This window comes from Lepidochelys olivacea (genome assembly GCF_965140295.1).
Source record: "Lepidochelys olivacea isolate rLepOli2 genome assembly, chromosome: 21".
NCBI lineage: Eukaryota > Metazoa > Chordata > Testudines > Cheloniidae > Lepidochelys > Lepidochelys olivacea.
Window position 1 is genome coordinate 14,669,535 of NC_140431.1, and position 21,492 is coordinate 14,691,026.

General features: G+C 56.9%; 1 protein-coding gene across 3 annotated transcripts in view; it reads right to left on the reverse strand.

Annotated features, from left to right (window-relative positions):
• The window catches only part of LOC311510937 (receptor-type tyrosine-protein phosphatase V-like), a 56,481-nt gene that overhangs the window by 25,786 nt on the left and 9,203 nt on the right, over positions 1 to 21,492 (reverse strand). For all 3 annotated transcript variants that reach the window (XM_084611062.1, XM_084611063.1, XM_084611061.1), the window contains exons 5-16: positions 20,287 to 20,556; positions 18,711 to 18,980; positions 16,474 to 16,746; positions 15,458 to 15,724; positions 14,329 to 14,601; positions 12,762 to 13,031; positions 8,838 to 9,107; positions 7,543 to 7,815; positions 6,135 to 6,407; positions 5,324 to 5,593; positions 4,139 to 4,411; positions 1,935 to 2,207 (exon numbers count right to left, since the gene is read on the reverse strand). In XM_084611062.1, the coding sequence (XP_084467188.1) occupies positions 1,935 to 2,207; positions 4,139 to 4,411; positions 5,324 to 5,593; positions 6,135 to 6,407; positions 7,543 to 7,815; positions 8,838 to 9,107; positions 12,762 to 13,031; positions 14,329 to 14,601; positions 15,458 to 15,724; positions 16,474 to 16,746; positions 18,711 to 18,980; positions 20,287 to 20,556 (3,255 nt within the window). The remainder of the gene's footprint in view (positions 1 to 1,934; positions 2,208 to 4,138; positions 4,412 to 5,323; positions 5,594 to 6,134; positions 6,408 to 7,542; positions 7,816 to 8,837; positions 9,108 to 12,761; positions 13,032 to 14,328; positions 14,602 to 15,457; positions 15,725 to 16,473; positions 16,747 to 18,710; positions 18,981 to 20,286; positions 20,557 to 21,492) is intronic.

Sequence of the window (21,492 nt, forward strand, 5' to 3'; positions counted from 1 at the left end):
TGTTCCCAGCTCAGGCATAGGGCAGAGGATTCCCATTTCCTTTCCCCGACCAGCCCAAGTGCAATTGATTCTGAGATCAGGTCCATGCAGTGATCCCTGCAGAGACATGATGCGGCCACGTCCCACGGGGGACATGCACAGGCAGCCCTGACCCTTCCCAGATGTGTTTGTACCAACGGGGAAGAGTTTACAGCTGCTCACAGCTGTCTCAGTACAGCGATAGATTGCGCCCTTCAGCACCAGCCGGTGTCGGGGACAGGGGATGCTGCGCCAAGATCCCCAGGAAAAGATTGTGCCCCACTGACAACCCCCCCACCCCTTCTGCTGCAGCCCTTCTCAGGATGCAACATGCTCCCCGCCACTGCTGGGGAGGCAGCCCCAGTCCATCCCTGCCCACGCGCTCCCAGATAGCAGTAATGGGTGCCCCGCAAGCCTGGAGCTCAGCCCAAGAGGGTTTAACACAGCTGTACTGGGGAGCGTGCCGTGGGGTTCACTCCCCCTTACCACTCTGTGCTGTTAGATCTGGCCAGGTGTAGCCCAGGGCATCTGAGCTTCTGTGTCAAACTGAGGCCAAACTGGCAGCAAAATCCCCGGGGAGCCTCCTGCACCAAGAAATCAGCCAGTGCCACCTCGCACCAGCCCAAAGAGCCGCACGCACTGGATCCAGGGGCCTGCTACTGTGACTTAGCCTTCAAATCACAGCTCAGCATCACCAGGGCTCTGTCATGGCAGGCAACAGCGCAGTCCCTAAAGCAGAGCGGGGAGCGGAAACAGGCCGGGGGAGGGCACACCTGGGTGCACTCTGGGTGCCCGAGATGGCGCCGCCTGGCAGAGGGGACACAGGACGCAGCAGGCTGACAGGGATGAGGGGAGCTGACTGTGTGTGTCTGTCGCCAGGTATAGTTCTGTTAATGGTTTGGGGTCTCAAGCTACTTTTTAGAGGATTATGGGTAAAATGTTCATAAACACCCAGGGGACTTAGGAGCCTAAGACCCAGTGACTCTTCCTGAGTCTTGGGCCCCTCAGGCACATTTGATCCTAAATCTCTCCCGCTCCCCTCTCAGCACATTTGGAAATGGCCACAGTTCTATTAGCAAGGGCCAGATCCTTCCCAATCGGGTCAACTCAAAGATGGGCCAAACGGGAATCGGGGGGGGGGGGGTCTCACATCCATGGTGTCTCAAGGAATCCCAGTTAGATTAGCTCAGTTTATACATATAAAGATGCTTTTCTCTAACGGCCGGCCCGTCACACGCAGCCTGGGAGCTGAGAGTCAAGCTGGCCTCTTTCCTCCATGCACATCATCCTCAGGAACTCGGACCCAGGTGAGGAAGTTATAAGTGTAACCTGCAACGGAGACAAAATCCTGTACACTCATCAACTGGCTCCTAGTTACTGGGGAGGAGGCATGAGATGGAAAGAACCCAGCTTGACTCTGAGATCCCAGGTGGAGTGGGCAGGGCTGGCTGTTAGGAGAAAACAAAAACCATTTGCTTGTGAAACTGAGTGGATCTGATACAGAAATCAGTGACAGACAATAACTCCAGGGCTCATCTTACAGAATTGATTTCCAGAGTAGACACAGGTTCAACCCATCATGGCCACTGAGTATGAAGTCATACCCCAATCCTCCCGCGGGGCAGGTCTCAGCTTACTTGGCCTGAATTCGCGGAGCAGATGCTCCCTGGTTCTAGGTTCACCTCTGGATCCCACATAGCCACGGAGCCAAAACGCATATGGTTGTGGTGACAGGTCACAGGATCCAGAGGGAACCGGGAACTCACTGATCAATGCCAGAGACCATCTCTGGGATTCACAGCTGGGAACGGCGGACCAGTTCTGCTCGGCTCCCAGGGCTGTGAACTCAGAGACACAGCTGCTGGGGAACCCATATAAGGCTCCGATTAGCTCATTATGAAAATCCTGCTACTCACATGTCCAGTCGCTGATGTTCCCTGCAGACATCCTGTAGGGCCCAGCCGTTGAAGCCAGCTCCAGCAGGTACTGGCTTCCTGGGGCCAGGTTCACGAAGGTGAAATTATGGGTGTCTTTCCCAACGGAGGCCCTCACTGCCACGGCGCCTGATCCCGCGTGGTACAGGGTCAGCGTGTAGCCATCCCGGCCCCCTGCCGCAGCTCCCCAGGACGCACTCAGCCTGTCGGGGTGCCCCTGATTCACCAGGGAGATATTAGGGGGTACCAGAGGATCTGGGGAAACACCAGATCTTATATCACAAACGGGGCAGAGCGGATGGGATCCTCAGCATGACAGGCATTGCACTGAGGGGTATGTGCGTCCTGAGGTTAAGGGGGGGCCTTGCTGCCACACACCTCTCCCCCCACTCCCCTATCTGGGCCCCATGCACTGCTGCGACTTTGCCATCTGCCCCTGTTGTGACAGCCTGTGACCCACAAACTTCTGAATGCCAGCTGGCAAGAGGGTTACAGGAATCTCCTGATTCTGGTCTGTATTTCTGGTTCTCCAAAGACTGTCAGGTGAAGTTTGAAATGAAAGCCGGTGTCACTCTGCTCACCAACATCGCTGTGAAAGGTCAGCACAGATGCTACTTGAGGAGTTATGTATACACTGGAAATCTGCTCTGAAACGCTGGATCAAGGGATTAGTCACCAGCAAAGAAGGAAACCCGGCTGAGAAGTGTTTCTCTCTCTCTGTTGCAATGTGAATCAAGCCCCCTAAGCTAACACAGCCGACGCCCATTTACATACAAAGTCAAATGTTAAACAAAGAGCTGTGAAATCACCAGGAAAGGAGTTCAGGGGAAAACAAGCCACGGGGGAGTTCTCCTGTCTGGGAGCAAAGACAATGAACGGGGCGGGGCGGGGGCAAAGATAACACCCGGGGAACCTTCACTGAAGAACAGAAAGGACACTGCTTTTCACTCCCCAAAGGCAGGTCTCAGGCGGTCCTGGCTGGAAAGGCAGGAGAGAGCTTTGGGTGAGATAAAATGTCGTTAGAGTGGAGGTTACCTTGGTAGTTAAGTTTAGTCTCAAGAAAGCGTGTTCCGATTTTGTTTGCTACGTAACCACTCATTTCCCATATCCTCACTCACTAGCCCTTGAACCTTGAGTCCCTGATCATCCGCTTAGGCTATGTACACACTACAGCTTAGCATGTGTGTGAGCAGGCAGGTGTCCATGGGTGTGCGTCTGCGTAAGTGGGCGTGTGTGATCGGCACGTCAGCGTGGGCACGTTCTGTCCATGTGTGAGTGAGGGTGCATCTTTCTGTGTCCTTGGGCACGTGGGTGTGTATACAGGGTGCGTGTCTGTGTGAGTGTGTATGGGTGTGCACACACTTCTCCCCATGGGAATGGAGACGTGTGCAGGGGAGGGTAGCCCACCTCCCCTTAGCCCAGGGGTGGGCCAACTTTTTGGCCCGAGGGCCACATCTGGGTATGGAAATTGTATGGCAGGCCATGAAATGAGGAATTCAGGGTGCAGAAGGGGGCTCCAGGCTGGGGCAGGGGCTTGGAGCGCAGGGAGGGGGGTGAGGGCCCCGGCTGGAGGTGCAGGCTCTGGGGTGGGGCTGAGAATGAGGGGTTTGGGGTGCAGGAGGGTGCTCCAGGCTCAGATCAACGGGATTGGTGGGCAGGAGGGGGATCAGGGCTGGGGCAGGGGGTTGCAGTGAGGGAGAGGTTCAGGGGTGCAGGCTTTGGGCGGCACTTACCTCAAGCAGCTCCCAGAAGCACGGGCATGTCCCCACTCAGGCTCCTATGCGGAGGCGCGGCCAGGTGGCTCTGCTGCGTGCTCCTCTGTCCACAGGCACCACCTTTGTAGCTTCCCTTGGCCGCAGTTCCCGGCCAATGGGAGTTGTGGGGGTGGCGCTTGGGGTGGGGGCAGCATGCGGAGTCCCCTGGCTGCCCCTAAACATAGGAGCCAGAGTGGGGATATGCAGCAGGAGCTCGAGGGCCGGATTAAATCAGCTCACAGGTCGGATGTGGCCCATGGGCCATAGTTTGCCCACTCCTGCCTTAGCCACTGATGTCACCGCCTGGCATCTGAGTACCTGCCAGCACTAGGCAGCTTCCCAAATGCTGCTCTACGCTTGCAAGGGCCTCCTGCTCCATTCGCAAGCAGCGCCCCCTTTATGCGTCCCCCCCTTTACAACCCCAGCACTCACAGGTCCAGTCGCTGACGTTGGCTGCGGCCACCCTGTAGGGCCCGGCGATGGAGACCACCTCCAGCGAGTGCCTGTATCCTGGGGCCAGCTCTGCGAAGGTGAATTTGTGGGCATTCTCCCCAGCGACGGCCCTGGCTGCCACCGCGCCTGATCCCGCGTGGTACAGGGTCAGCACGTAGCCCTCGCGGCCCCCGGCGGCTGCTCCCCAGGATGCGCTCAGCCTGTCGGGGTGCCCCTGGTTTGCCACACGCACGGCCAGAGGGGCCAGAGGGCCTGGGGGTGAAACCAAACACTTCAGGGTACAGAGCCTGCAGCTGTGGGCCACCCGGCCCAATCTCATAACTCGGCCTGCCAGAGCCGGGCACGTCCGAGCTAGGCTGGGGCCCCTGATCTGTCCCACCGGGCTCTGTTGGGGCTGGCGGGAAGACGCCAATGGCCACGGCTCTGTCACAGAACTGCCTCGCCACCACTGGGGCTTCTGAGCCAGCCTCGGCTGGGACTCCCGCACCTCCCCCTGCCCTGCCCCAGCCTTCCTCTTGGATGCCTCGGGCCCATGAGATCTGGCCACGTTCCCAGCAGAGACTGCTCGAGCTGGACGTAGTGGGATGTGAGTGAAGGGTGTTGCGGGTGGTGGGGGGGGAATCCAGCGGGCTGATCTCAGAACAGTCCCTGCTTTGGGGTGGGATGATCTGCAAGGCCCTAAAGGGCTGGCCCATCCCCCACACAACTCCAGTCCCGATCCAAGGTATCGGGAACTCACCGCCCAGAGCATGGGGTGCAGGCAGGGAAGGCAGGCTGCCCCCGACACCCCTCTGGCATGTTGGGCACGATCCTGGTGTCCAGGCACAGTGCAGGAGGGGAGCAGGGACAGAGCTGTAGGGCTGGTAAAGCAGTCCCCGTGCCCTGCCCTGCCAGGATCCAGGGGGAAGGCCTTAGGAAAACACTGGCAATATACGTACAGCTCCCAATGGCTGACCTCCTCATGGAGGTGCCCTCCCAGTACCAGGCAGGATTGGGTGGCATCCCCCAGGTCCCAACTGCACACGGGCAGATGGAGTGGAAGTGGCACCCAGGACAGGCCCTAGACACCATTCGGGACACGACTCCGGGCGGAGATGGGTCTCCCCAAGCCAAGCCTGTGCCAGGAGAGCCAAGGGGTCCCTGGCTGCAAGGTGGGGCACTCACGTGTCCAGTGGGTGAGGTTGCGGGTGCTGGAGTGGTAAGGCCCTGCCGTGGTGCTCACTCCCACGCTGTAGCGGGTGCCCGGGGTCAGGCTCTGGAAAGTGTGATTCCTAGCGCCCCAGGGGAGCAAGACGTGGTCGACGTGCCTGCCGGAGGAGGCATCGTATAGATCCACGGTGTAGCCTTCTCCTCCCCCCTCCGCCCCCGTCCAGGAGACCTGAAGGGCGGAGGCAGAGGGGCTGGCCAGGGTGAGGTTGGCAGGAGCCAGGGGGGCTGGATAAGAAGGGGAGACACAGTCAGCCTCCGCTGGCAGAAGCAACCACAGCTTCTGCCCCACCCCGCCTTGCCAGGGGCACAGCCCACCCCAGCAGGCAGCCTCCTCTCATCCAGCAGGTGGGGGCGCTGCCAAGCACTGGTCTCCAGCTTGCATCCCCCGAGAGCAGCACGCAACACAGACACCAGGGACCAAGCTGGTCCCACGGCAGCTCCAAGGGGGCTGCCTGCCCATGCAGCACAGAGGGCAGCACACCTGGGACCTGCAGCCGGGTAAGGGAGGAGGTGTGGGGGTCAGGGACTGGTTCCCAGGGATAGCAGGGTCAGAGTGGGGCCTGGCACCCAGGGGCCAAAGGCAGGGATGCTGCAGTGGCGCTGGGCAGAGGGGAGCGTGGGGATGAGCTGGGGGCTGTTCCCCAGGGGCAGAGGGGTCTCTAGAGGTGTAGGATCAGAACTGGGGAGACGGAGCCAGGCTCTGAGTAGGGCAGAGGGGGGCGTAGGGTCAGAGCTGGGGGGTTGATCCTGAGCCCGTCACACTCACACGTCCATTGGGTGACGTTGACAGAGGAGGATTCGTAGGGACCTTTCACAGCAGTGACTTGCGCAGTGAATCTGCGGCCCGCTGCCAAGCGAGCCCAGGTGACGTTCCGGGCGTTGGGTCCCAGGGTCTGAGCTGTCTCCCTGCCCCAGGGCACCAGGCTGTACAGAATAACCCGGTAATGGTCCCTGCCCCCAGGGGGCTCGTCCCAGGCAGCGCGCAGCACCGAGGAGCTGCCTGAGTTGGTGAGGCTCACGTTGGCAGGAGGAGCTGGGACTGCAGGGAAAAGGCCGAGAGGCAGGAGTCAGGGCAAGAGGGAGCCACAAGTGAAGGGAAAATCCCATCGCTGACGTGCAGCCACCTCTGAGGAGGAGCCTGACACCCCTGTGTGACGAAGCGGGACTGTTCTTAATGTTTCCTCTGAACATTGTGGGGGTGCCTCAGTTTCCCCTAGGCAGTTCTTAAGTATCTAGGTGATGGGATACGATCCTTGCAGAGCCCTAGAGGGCAGGTGTGTGCAGGGGTCTGGACACAGAGAATGGCCAACACCCTGTTTCCTGGCAACTGATGGCCTGGGCCCTTCCCCCCTGCAAGGTGAGAGCTAAAGGGTTGGAGAACAAAGGAATCAGGTGGCCTCCTGGCCCGGGAAAGGAGAAAGCCCAGAGGAGGAGGGGCTGGAGGGAGTTTCAGTTTGGGGCTGGCTGGGGACATGGAGTGAAGGGCAGATGTGGTTGTCTGGCTCACTGCCCCCCAAAATGGACCCAGCTGAGGGGTCCCGTTCTTTGCACCTACAAGCTCTGTGTTAGACCATGTTCCTGTCGTCTAATAAACCTTCTGTTTTACTGGCTGGCTGAGAGTCACGTCTGACTGCAAAGTTGGGGGGCAGGACCCTCTGGCTTCCCCAGGACCCCGCCTGGGCGGACGCGCTGTGGGAAGCGGATGGAGGGGCAGAGGATGCTGAATGCTCCGAGGTCAGCCCCAGGAAGGTGGAAGCTGTGTGAGCTTTGTGTCCTGCAGACAGGCTGCTCACAGAGAGGAGGCTCCCCCAGAGTCCTGCTTGGCTTCATAGGGAGCAGACCCAGAGCATCGCCCGGGGACTCCGGGACACCCTGCAACAGCCAAGAGCAACAGCTCGGGACGTGAGGAAGGGCCCTGTTCAGTTGAAGGGGCGGGGGATGGAGGCAGACAGCAATTGTTCCTACAGAAATCTGAACCGGCAGTCATCTTTTTATACATGGTGCCAAAGCATGGCACCTCTGGCAGGACAACACCTCCAGCCCTGCACCGGGGCACCCCCCTCTCTCATGCCATCACCTCTCCAGTGCTCCCGGCTCTTCTGCCCTCTGAGCCAGACTGAGACCTGGGAGCCCACAGCCCGGCGGGCCAGCAGCAGAGCCGGCAGGGCTCTCACCTGTGCAGCCAGTGACATTCTGGGGGTCGGAGCTGTAGGGTCCAGCGAGAGTGGCAATTCCAATGTGGTAGCAAGATCCCGGGGCCAGCCCCGCCAGGGAGACGCTGGTGTTGCCCTTCCCCACATTCAGGCATCTCCTGGCTGCCAGGGAGCCGTCCTCATCCACGCTGACCAGGTAGCCGTCTCTCTGTCCAGCGGGGGCCTCCCAGCGCACCGCCAGAGCGGAGGTGCTGCCCCCGTTGGTCACGGCTGGGGACAGTGGCGTCAGAGGGGCTAGCAGGGAGAAAGAGCGTCATGGGGGCCCGCAGGGGCAAACACGGCACGTGCCCTGTGTCCTTAGAGCAAGAGTAGGAGAGCCAATGCCCCAGGCACTTCACAGCCAGACTAAGGCACGGTGGATGCTCGAGATCTCGCCTCCTCACCCCGTTCCATGTGGCTGTGCGGTGACAGTGACGGCCCAGGGTAATAGCACGTGTCTGACTGAGGTAAGGGCCAGAGGACCCCATTCTCTGACACCTTCCTGGGCAGCAAGGGCCTGGGGTTAGGGCAGAAAGACCCCCTTTCTCCCCGTGCTGTGCTCTAACGGCCAGCCCGTCACACTCAGCCTGGGAGCTGAGAGTCAAGCCGGCCTCTTTCCTCCATGCTCAGGAACTTGGACCCAGGTGAGGAAGTTATAGGTGTAACCTGCAACAGAGACATAATCCTGTACACTCATCAACTGGCTCCTGGTTACTGGCGGGGAGGCATAAGATGGAAAGAACCCAGCTTGACTCTGAGATCCCAGGCGGAGTGGGCAGGGCTGGCTGTTAGGAGAAAACAAAAACCATTTGCTTGTGAAACTGAGTGGGTCTGATACAGAAATCTGTGAAAGACAATAACCCAAGTGCCGTTCCCCTGCAGCCAGGTACCTGCTAGCACCATCTCCCGGAGACTGGCATGTTCTAGTGTACTATATGCCCCCAGGGGAGCGCTAAGTATCGGAGGGGTCGGGTCTGCTGAGCCCAGCCTCAAAGGTAAAGGGGACTCGGGGGGCACTTCCATGACCCAAACCAGCCCACAAGCAGGGGTTCAGTTTGGATCAGAGGCCTGGCTGAGATCCCCGGGATTCTGCCCAGGGTTGATATGGATGAGCGGGGGCAGCCTGAGTCAGTCAGTCTGTGTACCCCAAAGCAGTGCCCTGTGGAAGCCCCAGCGTGACAGCCGCCCTCTGGGCTGACACAGAGGGGACTGAACCAGGGACCTCCAGAGCTAAGAGCAGGAGTTGCTACACCCATACCGCCGGGCCCACGCTATACCTGTGTAGCCAATAGCTGTCTGTGAGGAGGTGCGGTGGGGTCCGGCCTGCGAGACGATCTCCACCCAGTACCGCGCCCCGGGCACCAGGCCGTCCAAGTCGACGTGAGCAGCTCCACGCCGTACGGACACGTTCCTGATGATGGACAGAGACTCATCCGCGTAGAGCTGCACCCAGTGATCTCCCTCCACGCCTGACTCCATCCAGCCCACGTGCAGCTCCCAGGGGCTCAGCCCACGTGTCACACTCACGTTGGCCAGCGACACAGGGTCTGGGGAGGGGAAACAAAGGCAGGAAGATGCGTTAGATGGGGGAAGAGAAGAAAAATGGCCACAGCTCATGGGGGTGCTGGGAGCCTGAATTCATCCGTATGGCAGGTGCCCAGATACTGTGGTGATGGGCACCACAGAACCTTTTGATGAGTCCTAGACTGTGAACCTAGGATCTTCCTCTCTGCAGCACAAGCCACCTGGGTAAAAGGAGATGCTCCATTCATGGGCAGCAGCAAAAGCAGGCTTTTATCTAGCAGGCCAGCCTGCAGCGGGGGACACAGAATGCACTTTGCCAGTGCGTTACCCAAGCTGTTTGGGGCACAGCTACACAGTGACACATGTGCTCTGAGGTGCCTTGTGTGCTTCCAGGGCTACACATGGGGCTGGCATTGCCACTGAGGGCAGACAACTCTCAGCCCAGCACCCCCGCAATGAGAGCGACGGGCAGACACAGCTGGCCCCGGAAGCTGCCTCCCCTCCTCTTACAGTTTCTCCGCTCCCTTCACGCCTGTTACAGCGTGAGCTCCCATGTCCAAGCTAGGGGACCCCAGTTCCACCTGTGGATGCTGGAACTGGCAGGCAGCGCCCTCAAAGCCATCCCAGACACTGAGGCTAATGCCAGGCCCCTAAACCCATATTAGGCACCCAACGATTTCCAGCAGCACTGAGCACTCATGGCTCTTGCTGAACTCCTCTTCAGCTGTCCGCTTTGGCCTAGCAGCCTCTGCATCACAGACTCACAGACTTTAAAGCCAGAAGGGGCCATCATGATCATCTAGTCTCACCTCCTGCATGTTTCAGGCCACAGAACCTCCCCCACCCGCTCCTGCTATGGACCCCTAGCCTCTGGCTGAGTTACTGACATCCTCAAATCATGGTTTAAAGACTTTAAGTTACAGACAATCCACCACTGACGCTAGCTTAAACCTGCAAGTGACTCATGCCCCATGCTGCAGAGGAAGTTGAAAAACACCCAGGGTCTCTGCCAATCTGAGCTGGGGGAAATTCCTTCCCGACCCCAAATATGGTGATCAGTTAGACCCTGAGCATGTGGGCAAGACCCAGAAGCCAGACACCTGGGAAAGAATCCTCTTTAGTAACTCAGAGCCCTCCCCATCTAGTGCCCCATCACCAGCCATTGGAGATATCTGCTGCTAGCGGTCGTATCATTGCAAATGCTGGAAGCAGAGACAAAGGGGATACCTACACCACAGCCAGGAGGAAACACCACAGCATGGGCAGACGTACCCAGCTAGCTCGGATACTGATAGCAGTGCGGCCATGGCAGTGCAGGCTACCTGCCCCAGTACATACCCAGTGCAATAGAATGCTAAAGCATATTGCACTGCTCAGCCACTACGTGTAAAATGTAGTGTAAAACACCTTATTTAAAGCTTACCTCAGCAGACAGAGCATTAAAACATCTTATGATGAACCTATCTGGTGTAGAAGCAAACTCCCTAGCCAGTCCATATCTGGTACAGAAGCATGACATGGTGTCAAAAGTAAACTAAGAGCAAAAAAAAGAAGGAAAACAGCAACAAAGGTTGCAGGATATTATCAGCATGCCACTCTTCAATGCTCCAGAGAACTGCAGCTTTCACAAACCTTCCCAAAGGACAGTCTGGAAGCAGTATTTTGCAAGATTTCAAATTGCAAACAAGCTGCACAAAGGAACTGAAGATATACAGGTATCTGCTTTAATTTCTTCACGGGGAAGCAGGTAAAGCATATCTTTAAATCCTTTGACTTTACTAAAGACAGTCACAAAGATGACTATGAAAAGGTTCTGGCTATGTTTGATGCATACTTTATACCTCAGAGAAATGTGGTTTATGGAAGAGCATGTTTTCACCAGAGAATTCAAGAAATGGGAAAATGTTGACTATTTTATAAGAGCTCTGCATATATTGACTGAAAACTGATTTGGGGAATGCAAAACATGAAAATATTTTGTATAGCGAAACTGACAACTTGAAAGTCCTGAAACCAGCTTAGAAACTGTAAACAGACACTTGGGTGTTAAAAGTCATTATCATAAAATCCCTGAGGCAAGAAGAGAGAACTTCCAGGCTAAGAAGGACAAATTCCAGCCTACATGCACAAGGTGTGGGAAAAAAATCATATCCCAAGAGATGATGTATGTCCAGCCAGAGGCATGCGGGGTAATAAATGCATGAAATATGGACATTTTGCAGCTGTTTGCTGCAACAAAGCAGTCAGGGAGTTGACTCATATTGCAGACAATCAAAAGCCATTGTTTCTGTAATCTATCACTTGTGATGACATAGAACCTGCCTGGAGAGTGAAACTGAATATTCTCGGCAAGACTCTTGACTTTAAAACTGACTCAGCTACTGATGTGATACTCATATCTCAGAAGGTACTTACAACCACCTTCAACCCCTCCCAGAGCTAAAGTCACCTGACACAGCTCTTACTAACCCTGGATGTATTCTTTGAACTGCATGGGCTAGTTCACCACAGAAACAACTTACAAAGACAAAAGCTGGGCATTCAGATTGTATGTGACCAAAAGACCACAGACCAACAGCCTTCTCAGCTGCAGCATGGCACCACGATGGGCCTAATGAGAAAGGTGGAAGAACTCAATAGAATATTTGGTGATACTGGACTTTTGAGAGGAAATCCAGTACAAATAACCTAACAAGACAATACTGAACCATATAGTGTACATACACCTCACAGCATTCCTATCCCATTACTTTATAGTGTGGAAACTGAGTTAAAGAGAATGGAGCGGATTGGCATAATTAAGAAAATCTCTGAGCCAGCAGCATAGTATCCCTTAATGGTACCGGTTATAAAGAAAAATGGAAAAATATTAATCTGTGTGGTTCTTAAAAGACTTAATGAAGCAGTTGTGAGAGAAACAATCTTTCCGCCCAACACTGGATGACTTCCTCCCCAAAGTGAAAGGAGCAACAGTATTCTCCAAGCTGGATGCCTCAAGCAGATTCTGGCAAATTCCTTTAGCCAAAGAAAGTGCTAAAATGACTACATTCATCACACCATTTGGATGGTTTTGCTTTCAAAGGTTACCTTTTGGCATTGCCAGTGCCCCATAAAATTTTCCAAAGAAAGATGGCAGAACCGTTAACGAATACAAATAGAGTTGTAATTTTCATGGACGATATTCTGATTATATGGATCTTCGATGGAAGAACAACAAAACCCTCAACAAAGTCCTAAGCCTAATCAGTCAGTCTGGACCGAAGCTAAACAAGGAAAAAGGCATTTTCCGCCTTCCCCAAATTGTGACATTGTGAATACTGTAAATGGTAGGAATGCAGAACTTAAAGGGGGAGATGTAATGGAATGCTAAACTGTGTTATACTGTTCGGTGTATGCCGTTATACTGTGTGTAAAATATCTTATTTAAAGCTAAACTCAGCCATAGCGGGCAGAGCATTAAAGGATCTTATGCTGAACACATCTGGTGTCTAGAAGCAGGCTCGTAGCCAGTCCACATGTGGTCCAGGAACATGACACCTGCCCATGCTGCCGCAGCTTCACTGCTATTGTTATTGGTGCCAACTAGATCAAAGCTACGTCTACACATGCTGCAGCCACACCTCTGATTGCACTGTGGACAGACCCAGAATCTGCAGGAGACCGCAGCCCCTACTCACATGTCCACGCCATGGCAGATGGTGCCGAGGCTCTGTAGGGTCCCGCCAGGGCCGTCACCTCCACGAAGTACTGGATCCCGGGGAGAAGCCCCAGGAAAGTGAAGTTCTGAGTGTCTGGCCCCACTGAGACATTCTGTTGCATCAAAAGTTCCTTGCTGTAGAGGTGGAGGAGGAACCGGTCTCTGTCCCCAGAAGCCCTGTGCCAGGCGGCAGAGAGACCCAGGGCGTGTCTTTTACTGGTCAGGGTCACATCAGATGGGGCCAAAGGGTCTGAAAGAAAGAGGTGGGTAAGAGGATGATAGCTACCGTACCATGGATGTGGGGGAATGAGATGCAGAGAGTGGGATGGGGGAGCTGTGGTTCTTGAGGGAGAAAGGCTGGGCTGGGGGTTTAGACATGGGGTCGGGGGGCAGGAGATGTGGGTTCTATTCCCATCTCTGCCATGGTGCGAACCTGTCAGCCAGCCTTGGTGCGCCTCCATCCGTAAAATGGGTATAACACCTCCCTTGCTCACAGGGGTGCTGGGAGGCTGAACCTGGTGGTAGGGAAGTACCCAGATATTCTGGTGATGGGCACCATAGAAAAGCCCCACTAATAAAATAAGTTTGTATGAACCACAGTCCTAAAAGGTCACAGTGCAGGTAGGGGACTGGGATTCCAGCTGCATTTGTCTCAAATAATCTGCCCAGCCAGGCCCCACAAATAGCCAGCCTTCTGCTAAGCACCAATGATATGCCGGCGGGATCGAGCAATCTTGCACCACATATGAGCAACATCACTGCACGGAGCGGCGTCCTCACGCCTGAAGCTGGCACCCGCCTCACCGCTTTTAAAATGTTTGCCAGCGAGAGTTGGGAGTTCCTGTAACCCCAAACGGAATGCCTTCCACTGAGCGCGCGGCCTACAGGTGGGAAGCCAGAAACACCTCGACGTGCGTGGAGACAGGGCAAAACTACCGGATCTCACTGCTCAGGTGAAACACCCACATGTGATGGGACGGATTTCAGGGGCATCAAGCTCGTGTGCAGAGGAATGCTGCACATGTGTCAACACAAAGTACCATGGGACCTACGGAAACTTGGCCTGGGAATAGGGGTGGATCTAAACCAGAACCAGACTCCAGGTCCCACTGGATTCTGCCTGGCACCCTGGGTGTCATTTACACCTGTGCAAAGGGAGTGTCAAACACTGGGCATCCCAAGGGGTTGGCACTCATTTTGCACAAGTGGGCAGGACACACAAGGGAAAGGGAGGAGAGAATCAGGCTCATTTGGGGCTACCTTTCGTCTTGGTTTAACTCCGCCAATTGCACTGGAGTCTCCTCTGCTTACACCAAGGCTGGACTGGGCCCTCAGATTCCTCCTGGCTAGCCACCTTCATTCACATGTCTCTGACCAGCCAGCCAACCAGCCACCTTCTCAGCTCCAGCATTCCCAAAGCACCCATCGCTACACTGTCGTCTCTAGACTCCCGGCTGTCACTCTTCTCCGTTCCTCTGGAGCCTAAACTGCCCACGCTACAGCCAGCTCAGGAGACAGGCAGGTCTGGGAGAGCGGCCTCCACTCACATGTCCAGTCCGTGGCCGTCCGCACAGGCGACCTGTAAGCTCCAGCCACGGCAGCCATCTCCAGGGTGTACTGACGCCCGGGGCTCAGCCCCTGGAAGGTGACGTTAGTGCAGCTCTCCCCCAGGGTCACATTCCTGAGCCACGCCTGCGACTTGGCTTCGAGGAGGACACCGCTGTAAGTTACGCTGCCGGCAGCAGCTCCTTTCCAAGAGGCGTGCAAGGAGGTGCTTTGTCCCTGGTTGCTGAGGCTCAGCTCTTCCACAGGCGAAGGATCTAGGGGAGAAAAGGGACTGGAGTCAAAGCCGGGCAATGGATCGGGAGCAGACTGCTAGAGCCTCCCATGGGCTCTGCCATGGTCCCAGACTTGCCTGGCCTGGAACACCCTCCCCTGTGCCCGTTACTGCCACAGCAGGGTCCACAGCCACAGGGGACCGGGGGAGAATCCTGCCCCATATTCTCAGGGCAAACAAACCTCAGCCGTCAGGCCCCCTGCTGAGGGCCTAGCGGGTCACCTGCCGACCCTCCGCTCAGAGCCAGCAGGGCACCGTGATTTACGTGCATTTTGGGGAGTTTCGCTTCCCAATGAAGTGCCAAGTGCGGGTCCCCGCAGAAGGTGGGATAAAGGACTGACAGTCTGATCTAGTGCGGTAAGAAGGAGAGGCCAGCTGGCTGGGCTGACAGCCTGAACTGGTGTGGTGGGGGGTGGACACTGGACTCAGTCGAGACCTGTGGTCCAATCTAAGGCAGGAGGTAGGTGGATAACGGACAAGGTGGACACATGGCCCAATCAGGTGCAGCAGAGGGGAGATAGCTTAGTAAATGGGCCTATGGCTTGATGCAGCATGGCAGGGGCCTGGGCTAGACAGACCTATGCTCTGATCCTGTGGGCTAGTCCAGACGCTGGATTGGGCTGACCCATGGGTTCCAGGTGTCACTAAACCCCAGGGTCCTTCTGATCCTTCTGCTGTTCTAGTCAGTCAGGCCACAAAAGATGCACCAGGGATGTCACAAGCACTGATCTGTGACATCACCAGGACGAGCAGCTGAGAAGCCCTCTGGGAACTCGCATGTGCCCCTGGCTCCATCTCCATCCCTGTCAGCCCCCGTGGCGGGCACCGGTGGCACTCACATGTCCAGTTGGTGACGCGCAGGGGTGGGGAGATGTAAGGCCCAGCCACCGCGCTGACCACAAAGGTGTAGCGGGTCCCCGGGCTCAGCCCCTCATACGTGAGGTTGGTGACACCTCCCACTTCGGAGCTATTCTTCACCAGCGCAGGGGGCTCCAGTGAGTACAACGCCACCACGTACCCAGCTCCGGCCACCTCCGTCCAACGGGCGTGCAGGGTGGAGGTGCTCCCCTGGCTGGAGAGGCTCACACCAGGCGGTGCTAATGGCTCTGAAAGGCCGAAAGAGCCCCGTGTTGTCAGTACACTCAGAACCACGCTGCACGGGGGCAGCCAGGGGCCCCTCCCCGTGCAGCACCCAGGGGCTGCTCCACGCGTGGGATCGCGGGCACAGCCGTATGGAACTCTGGGGGCAGCTGGGGGCATCACTCTGATGCCCTGTCACTCATTTAAAGGCACTTCAGCACTGTGGAGAGAGGCAGGACTGATGGCCCTGGAGATAGAGGACCTTTTGTTAGCCACAGAGCCAGGGTGACCCCAACGGGGAAGCTCTGTCTTCGCGGCCCATTCAGGGTGAGGGCTGTGCTGTGCAAAGCCTGGCCCTGCGTCGCCCTCTGGCACTGCTCTCCAGGCCAGGCCCCAGGCTCTGGTTTCTGGTGACAGCAAGAAGCAGGCTCACAAAGCTTGCCAATCCTGAGCACCAACCACTTCATCAATGGCCAGGTGACCTTGTGTCAGGTCAGCTGATATATCAGAACTCCTCTCTCAGATCCTTATTCAGCACAGTCACCCAGGAGTGACCCCAGTGACAACAGCATGCCCAGCCAGGCAGCCCGGCCCTCCCTCCTCGAGGACCTTCCAGTGACATTGCCCACCCCAGAGCCACGCATGGGCCAGGCTTACCCACTGGGACCTCTAACACCCCAGCCCAATAGCAGCGAGGGGTCAAGGCGCAGGCCATTGTCCTGGCCTCCCTGACCCCCCAGTGCCTTTGGGTCGCGAGCACGGGATTGCTGCTTACGTGTCCAGGCGGCGGCACTGGGAGAAGGTGCCCTGTGAGGCCCAGCCACGGCTGTCACTCGCACCGAGTACTGGTTCCCAGGACTCAGCCCGTGGAAGCTGACGTGAGCGCTGTCTCCTCCCACAGACACATTCCTGGCCAGGGCTCTGCTCGCTCCCTGAAGCAAGGTCACCAGATAATGGTCCCTCTCTCCAGCGGGTGGGATCCAGCGAGCCTGCAATGAGCCAGCCTCCCCAGTGATGCTCAGGGTCAGGTTGGCTGGGCTCAGGGGGTCTGGGAGGGAGGAGAACACAGGGTGGAGGGTCAGTGCCCAGCAGCTCAAATATCTCCTAAAAAGAACCCCCAGGCATACGCTGCCCCCAGACAGCCTCATCCACTCACCCAGGGCAGAAGCCGTCTCCTTTTCAGGGAGAAGTCAGTGACTGCACTGGCTAGAGCAGGCAGTGCCACCCTTGCCCCACATCTCTGTCCTGCCCTCCCCAGCCTCTGTCCCAAAGAGAGGTCCCCCAGAAGAGACAGAAGCATGAATTAGAGATGTAGGAGATGGAGAAGACTGAGATCAGCTAATCCTTCCCTCTCACACAGGCCAGAGCAGAGCTGTTCCTTACACTGTGTTATACCAGACTCAGTTTAACTGTCCCAAGTAATGGCACCCGCACCCCGCTCCCCTGGGAGACAAGCCCACAGCCTCATAGAGCTCATTGTGAGTTCACCAATCTGGATTGTCAGCCTAAATTCTCCCCAGCTTCATCTTATCCTGTTCCTGCTACTGTTTCATTCTTTGATTCGGGGCCTGTCCTTGAAACTAACTCCCAATTCGGAACAGACCTTGAATGTTTTGGCACCATGTAACATTTTGTTAATCTCTAGGCAGCAGCTGCATCAGAGAATGAGTCTAGTCAGAGACGCTCTATGGCAGTAAGCGGGCAGCTGATGAGATGCACAGCTCCCAAAAGTAACTGCACCACAATTAACAAGAAGCATTTTTCCGAGATGTAGCTACCTGGATAGTTAGTTGAAAAGAGGGTGCAGGAATATCTGTAATCTCACAAATCAGCAGTGGGGCACCAAAAATCATAGGGTTGCCTTAAAAACAAGCCATGGGATGTTTTCAAATGATTCATTCTCCCTCTTCCTCTCTCCACTGTCTGACCTGAGCATCAAGGGTTCATAGTCTCAGGCTCTGCTCCCCAATCACGAGGGCTGGAAACGGACTCTTTTTAAAAACAGAAGCCAATAGTCTAACGTCATCACCTGACTCCAGGAGCCAGGGCTTTCAGAAAAAGCACCATCGCAGGAGCTGGCCATGCTGCTGTCTGGCTCCTGAGCTGTCCCTGCTCCACAATGACGGGCCATGGCATAAGGCAGATGCTGCATCACCAGGGGTCTAAATTAGCTGTCACCACTCAAGAAAGAGATCTTGGAGTCATTGTGGACAGTTCTCTGAAAACATCCACTCAATGTGCAGCAGCAGTCAAAAAAGCGAACAGAATATTGGGCCTCATTAAGAAAGGGATAGATAATGAAACAGAAAATATCATATTGCCTCTATATAAATCCATCTTGAATACTGCGTGGAGATGTGGTCGCCCCATTTCAAAAAAGATATATTGGAATTGGAAAAGGTTCAGAAAAGGGCAACAAAAATGATTAGGGGTCTGGAACGGCTTCCGTATGAGGAGAGATTAATAAGAGTGGGACTTTTCAGCTTGGAAAAGAGATGACTACGAGGGGTTATGATTGAGGTCTACAAAATCACGACTGGTGTGGAGAAAGTAAATCAGAAAGTGTTATTTACTCCTTCTCATAACACATGAACTGGGGGTCCCCAAATGAAATTCACAGGCAGCAGGTTTAAAACAAACAAAAGTAAGTATTTTTTCACACAACGCACAGTCAGTCTGTGGAACTCCTTGCCAGAGGATGTTGTGACGGCCAAGACTATAACAGGATTCAAAAAAGAACTAGATAAGTTCACGGAGGACAGGTCGATCAATGGCTATTAGCCAGGATGGACAGGGATGGTGTCCCTAGCCTCTGTTTGCCAGAAGCTGGGAATGGGAGACAGGGGATGGATCACTTGATGATTCCCTGTTCTGTACCTTCCCTCTGGGGCACCTGGCACTGGCCACTGTCAGTAGACAGGATACTGGGCTAGACGAACATTTGGTCCGACCCACTCTGGCTACTCTTATGTTCTTATGCCCCCTCCCCTGTCCCTGGAGAGCTGTACTCACATGTCCAGGCGGTGGCATTGGGCCCCGCTGCCCAGTACGGCCCAGCGGCGGCGCTCACCCCCAGGTGGTACGGGGTGCCGGGGCGGAGGTGCTGGAAGGTATAGTTGGAGAGACCCCTCTTGGCTGATACTGTCCTGGTCACCGTGCGGGAGAGCAGGTTGTGGAGGGTTAAGTGCAGCCAGGCAGCTCCTTCGGCACCGCTCCAGGAGGCAAAGAGGCTGGTGCTGGAGCCCAGGCTCTGGAGTGTCAGAGCTGCCGGGGCGGTGGGTGCTGAGGACACAGATGGGAGCTGGGGAGATTTGTGGCTGGCAGTGCCCAGCCTGCCAGGGGTCTGGGGGGTGTGGGTGGGGAGGTAGATCATTTTACCCGGTGGAGTTGGGGGGCTTGCATAGCACCAGGTTCCAGCGCTGGAGGGGCAGGCAGGCAGGAACCAGAGAAGCCCAAGGGGGGCTGAGTGGCTCCCAGCTAGGCAACCCCCAGCACGCAAGGCAGAGGATGGGGATGGCCTGGCCATGGCTCCCTGATGGGAGACTCCTGAATGTCCTCATGAGAGTGACTGGGCTCCTCCTGCTGAGATGCGCCCAGAGGCCAGAGCGGGATGCTGGGGGCCAAGAGGTAACCTGGCAGAGCTGGCAGGAGCCATTACAGGCTGCCCCAAGCAGATCTCACACCTGAGCCCCGTGCTGAATGCCTGGGGCTCCAGTACCCAGCGCTGCGGACAGCCTCACTGCGGTGGGACTCGCTGCGTCCATGCTAGAGACAGCCATGCAGACAGCATCCTGACCCACCGGCCCCTCCGCTGTGCAGGGCGCTGCCGATGCTGATTGCCTCCTGTTTCCTTCCCAGCCAAGAGCAGCCGCTCGCTGAACCAGGGCAGCCTGTGTCCTCTGTGCAGCCCTGGTGTTCGGGCACGTGCCAGCCCGGGCTGCCCCAGGTGAGGGGAGGGTTAAGCAGGGGTAGCTGGGCACAGTCCAAGTCAGATTTTCTTGCTCCATAGGAAAGGGCCTTCTTGGGGCGCTGGGATCAGTGGGAAGGGACAGGCCTGGACGCTGAACCAGCTCCATGGCTCAGACTAGCTGGGGCCCTTCTGCCATCACCCCCAGGGCCAAGGCTGCTGGAGGGAGGGAGGAGGGCAGAGCAGCCAGTCTGGGTCGGGCAAGGGGGCAGATGTGAATGGCCTTGGGGCTGGGCGGGGCAGGTGAGATGCAGGTGTCGCCAGCTCTTCCCGCCACGGGGATGAGCACCTCACGGTAAATAGAAACAAACCCACCCAGTGCCGGGATGGGAACAGAGGCGAGCAGGCAAAGCCGCTCTCTAGGTCTCAACCACCAGTCAGGGGCGCCCCCCTCCCATTCACATGCATACAAAGGGGGTGGACCAAACCTCCCCACCCCATGCCCAGCTCACACTCGGGCCAGTCTCACGCCCCACAGCCCCAGCTCACACAGATAACAGGCTGCTGGCCCAGCTCTCACATGCCCAGGAGAGCCCGTCCCCACCAGGGCACAGCCATGCCGCCATCTCTGGCACATAGCCCCGCCCGGGCTCGCGGCTGCAGCCCACCCGCTCTGCTCACCTGTCCACTGATGGGCGCTGGTGCTGGCCTGCCTCGCTCCAGCCAGCGTGCTGATCCTCAGGGCGTACTCGCTGCCAGGCAGCAGCCCGTTGAACAGGAAGGTGGAGATGGCTCCGGGGACAGACTCGTTCCTCACGGCCCCCTGGGAGTCGAGGTGGTAGAGAACGAGCCGGTAGCCGTCCTTCTGGCCGGGGGCGTCCGTCCAGGAGGCTCGCAGGGCCGAGGGGCTCCCGCTGCTGCTCAGACTCACGTTGTGCACGGGAGCAGGGCCTGGGCCAAGCACAACACACAGCATGTCCTGGCAGCCACAGTGTGCCTGTCACACAGCCATGGCGTGAGACTGACCGGGCGCCCACAGAGCCTGGAGAGGGTCCTTGTCAGATCCCCCGACATGCTGGATCCATCTAGCTGGACTCCATGCCAGAGCCACCCCCCGAGCCCCTTTGTCAGCCCAGCTCAGCCACCGCTCTGTCCCTGAGGAACGGTTTGGCAGGGATTTCTGTGAGCCCATACCAGGGGCCCAACGGGATCTAATGGGATCTGCCCTAGAGTCGGGCTCTGGGAATTCACTGGGAAAGCCGGGGCTTGGAGCATCTCCCTCTCAGTCCGCCTGGTGCCATTTCTGCAGAGTGACCTTCCCACGAAGGACATCCTGTTAAGTGTGACCATAAATAGCCCCCAGCTCCCCTCCTGCCAATCCATGCCCCTGGGAGCCCAGTGTCTTCCCCATCTCCCCATCTTCATCCTTCGGTCACTTTCCTTTCACCCCTCATCGCTTTGCTCTCCCTTCCTCAGCACCGTTCCCCACCAATCCCCCCTGCCCCGAATCTCCATGTTTCCCTCCCCCACCACCAGGCTGGAAGAGTGGGGGGGGGGGTCTGCAGCACAGAGCAGTCCATGCCACGCCCCTGGTTCTCCCAAAGACTGAGGGAGCTGGGGAGGGGCGGGGGAGAGATCCAGGTACCCTGCCCTAGGTCTGGATCGCCTTCCTCTGCAAGGTGGAACGCCAGGCTGATTTGGAAAGAAGCCAGCAAGGGGTGCCATCGGCTGGTCTCTGGAGCCCTGGGGTGAATGTGAGCTGGTGCTGGTTATGTGCTAAGGGGGCAGGAAAAGGGACTAACCCCGGAGCGGGTGGGAGATTAATGGGGGGACAGGCCGTGCTTCGCCCTGCGTCCCCTTCTCCTCTGACATGCAGGGCTTCTCCTG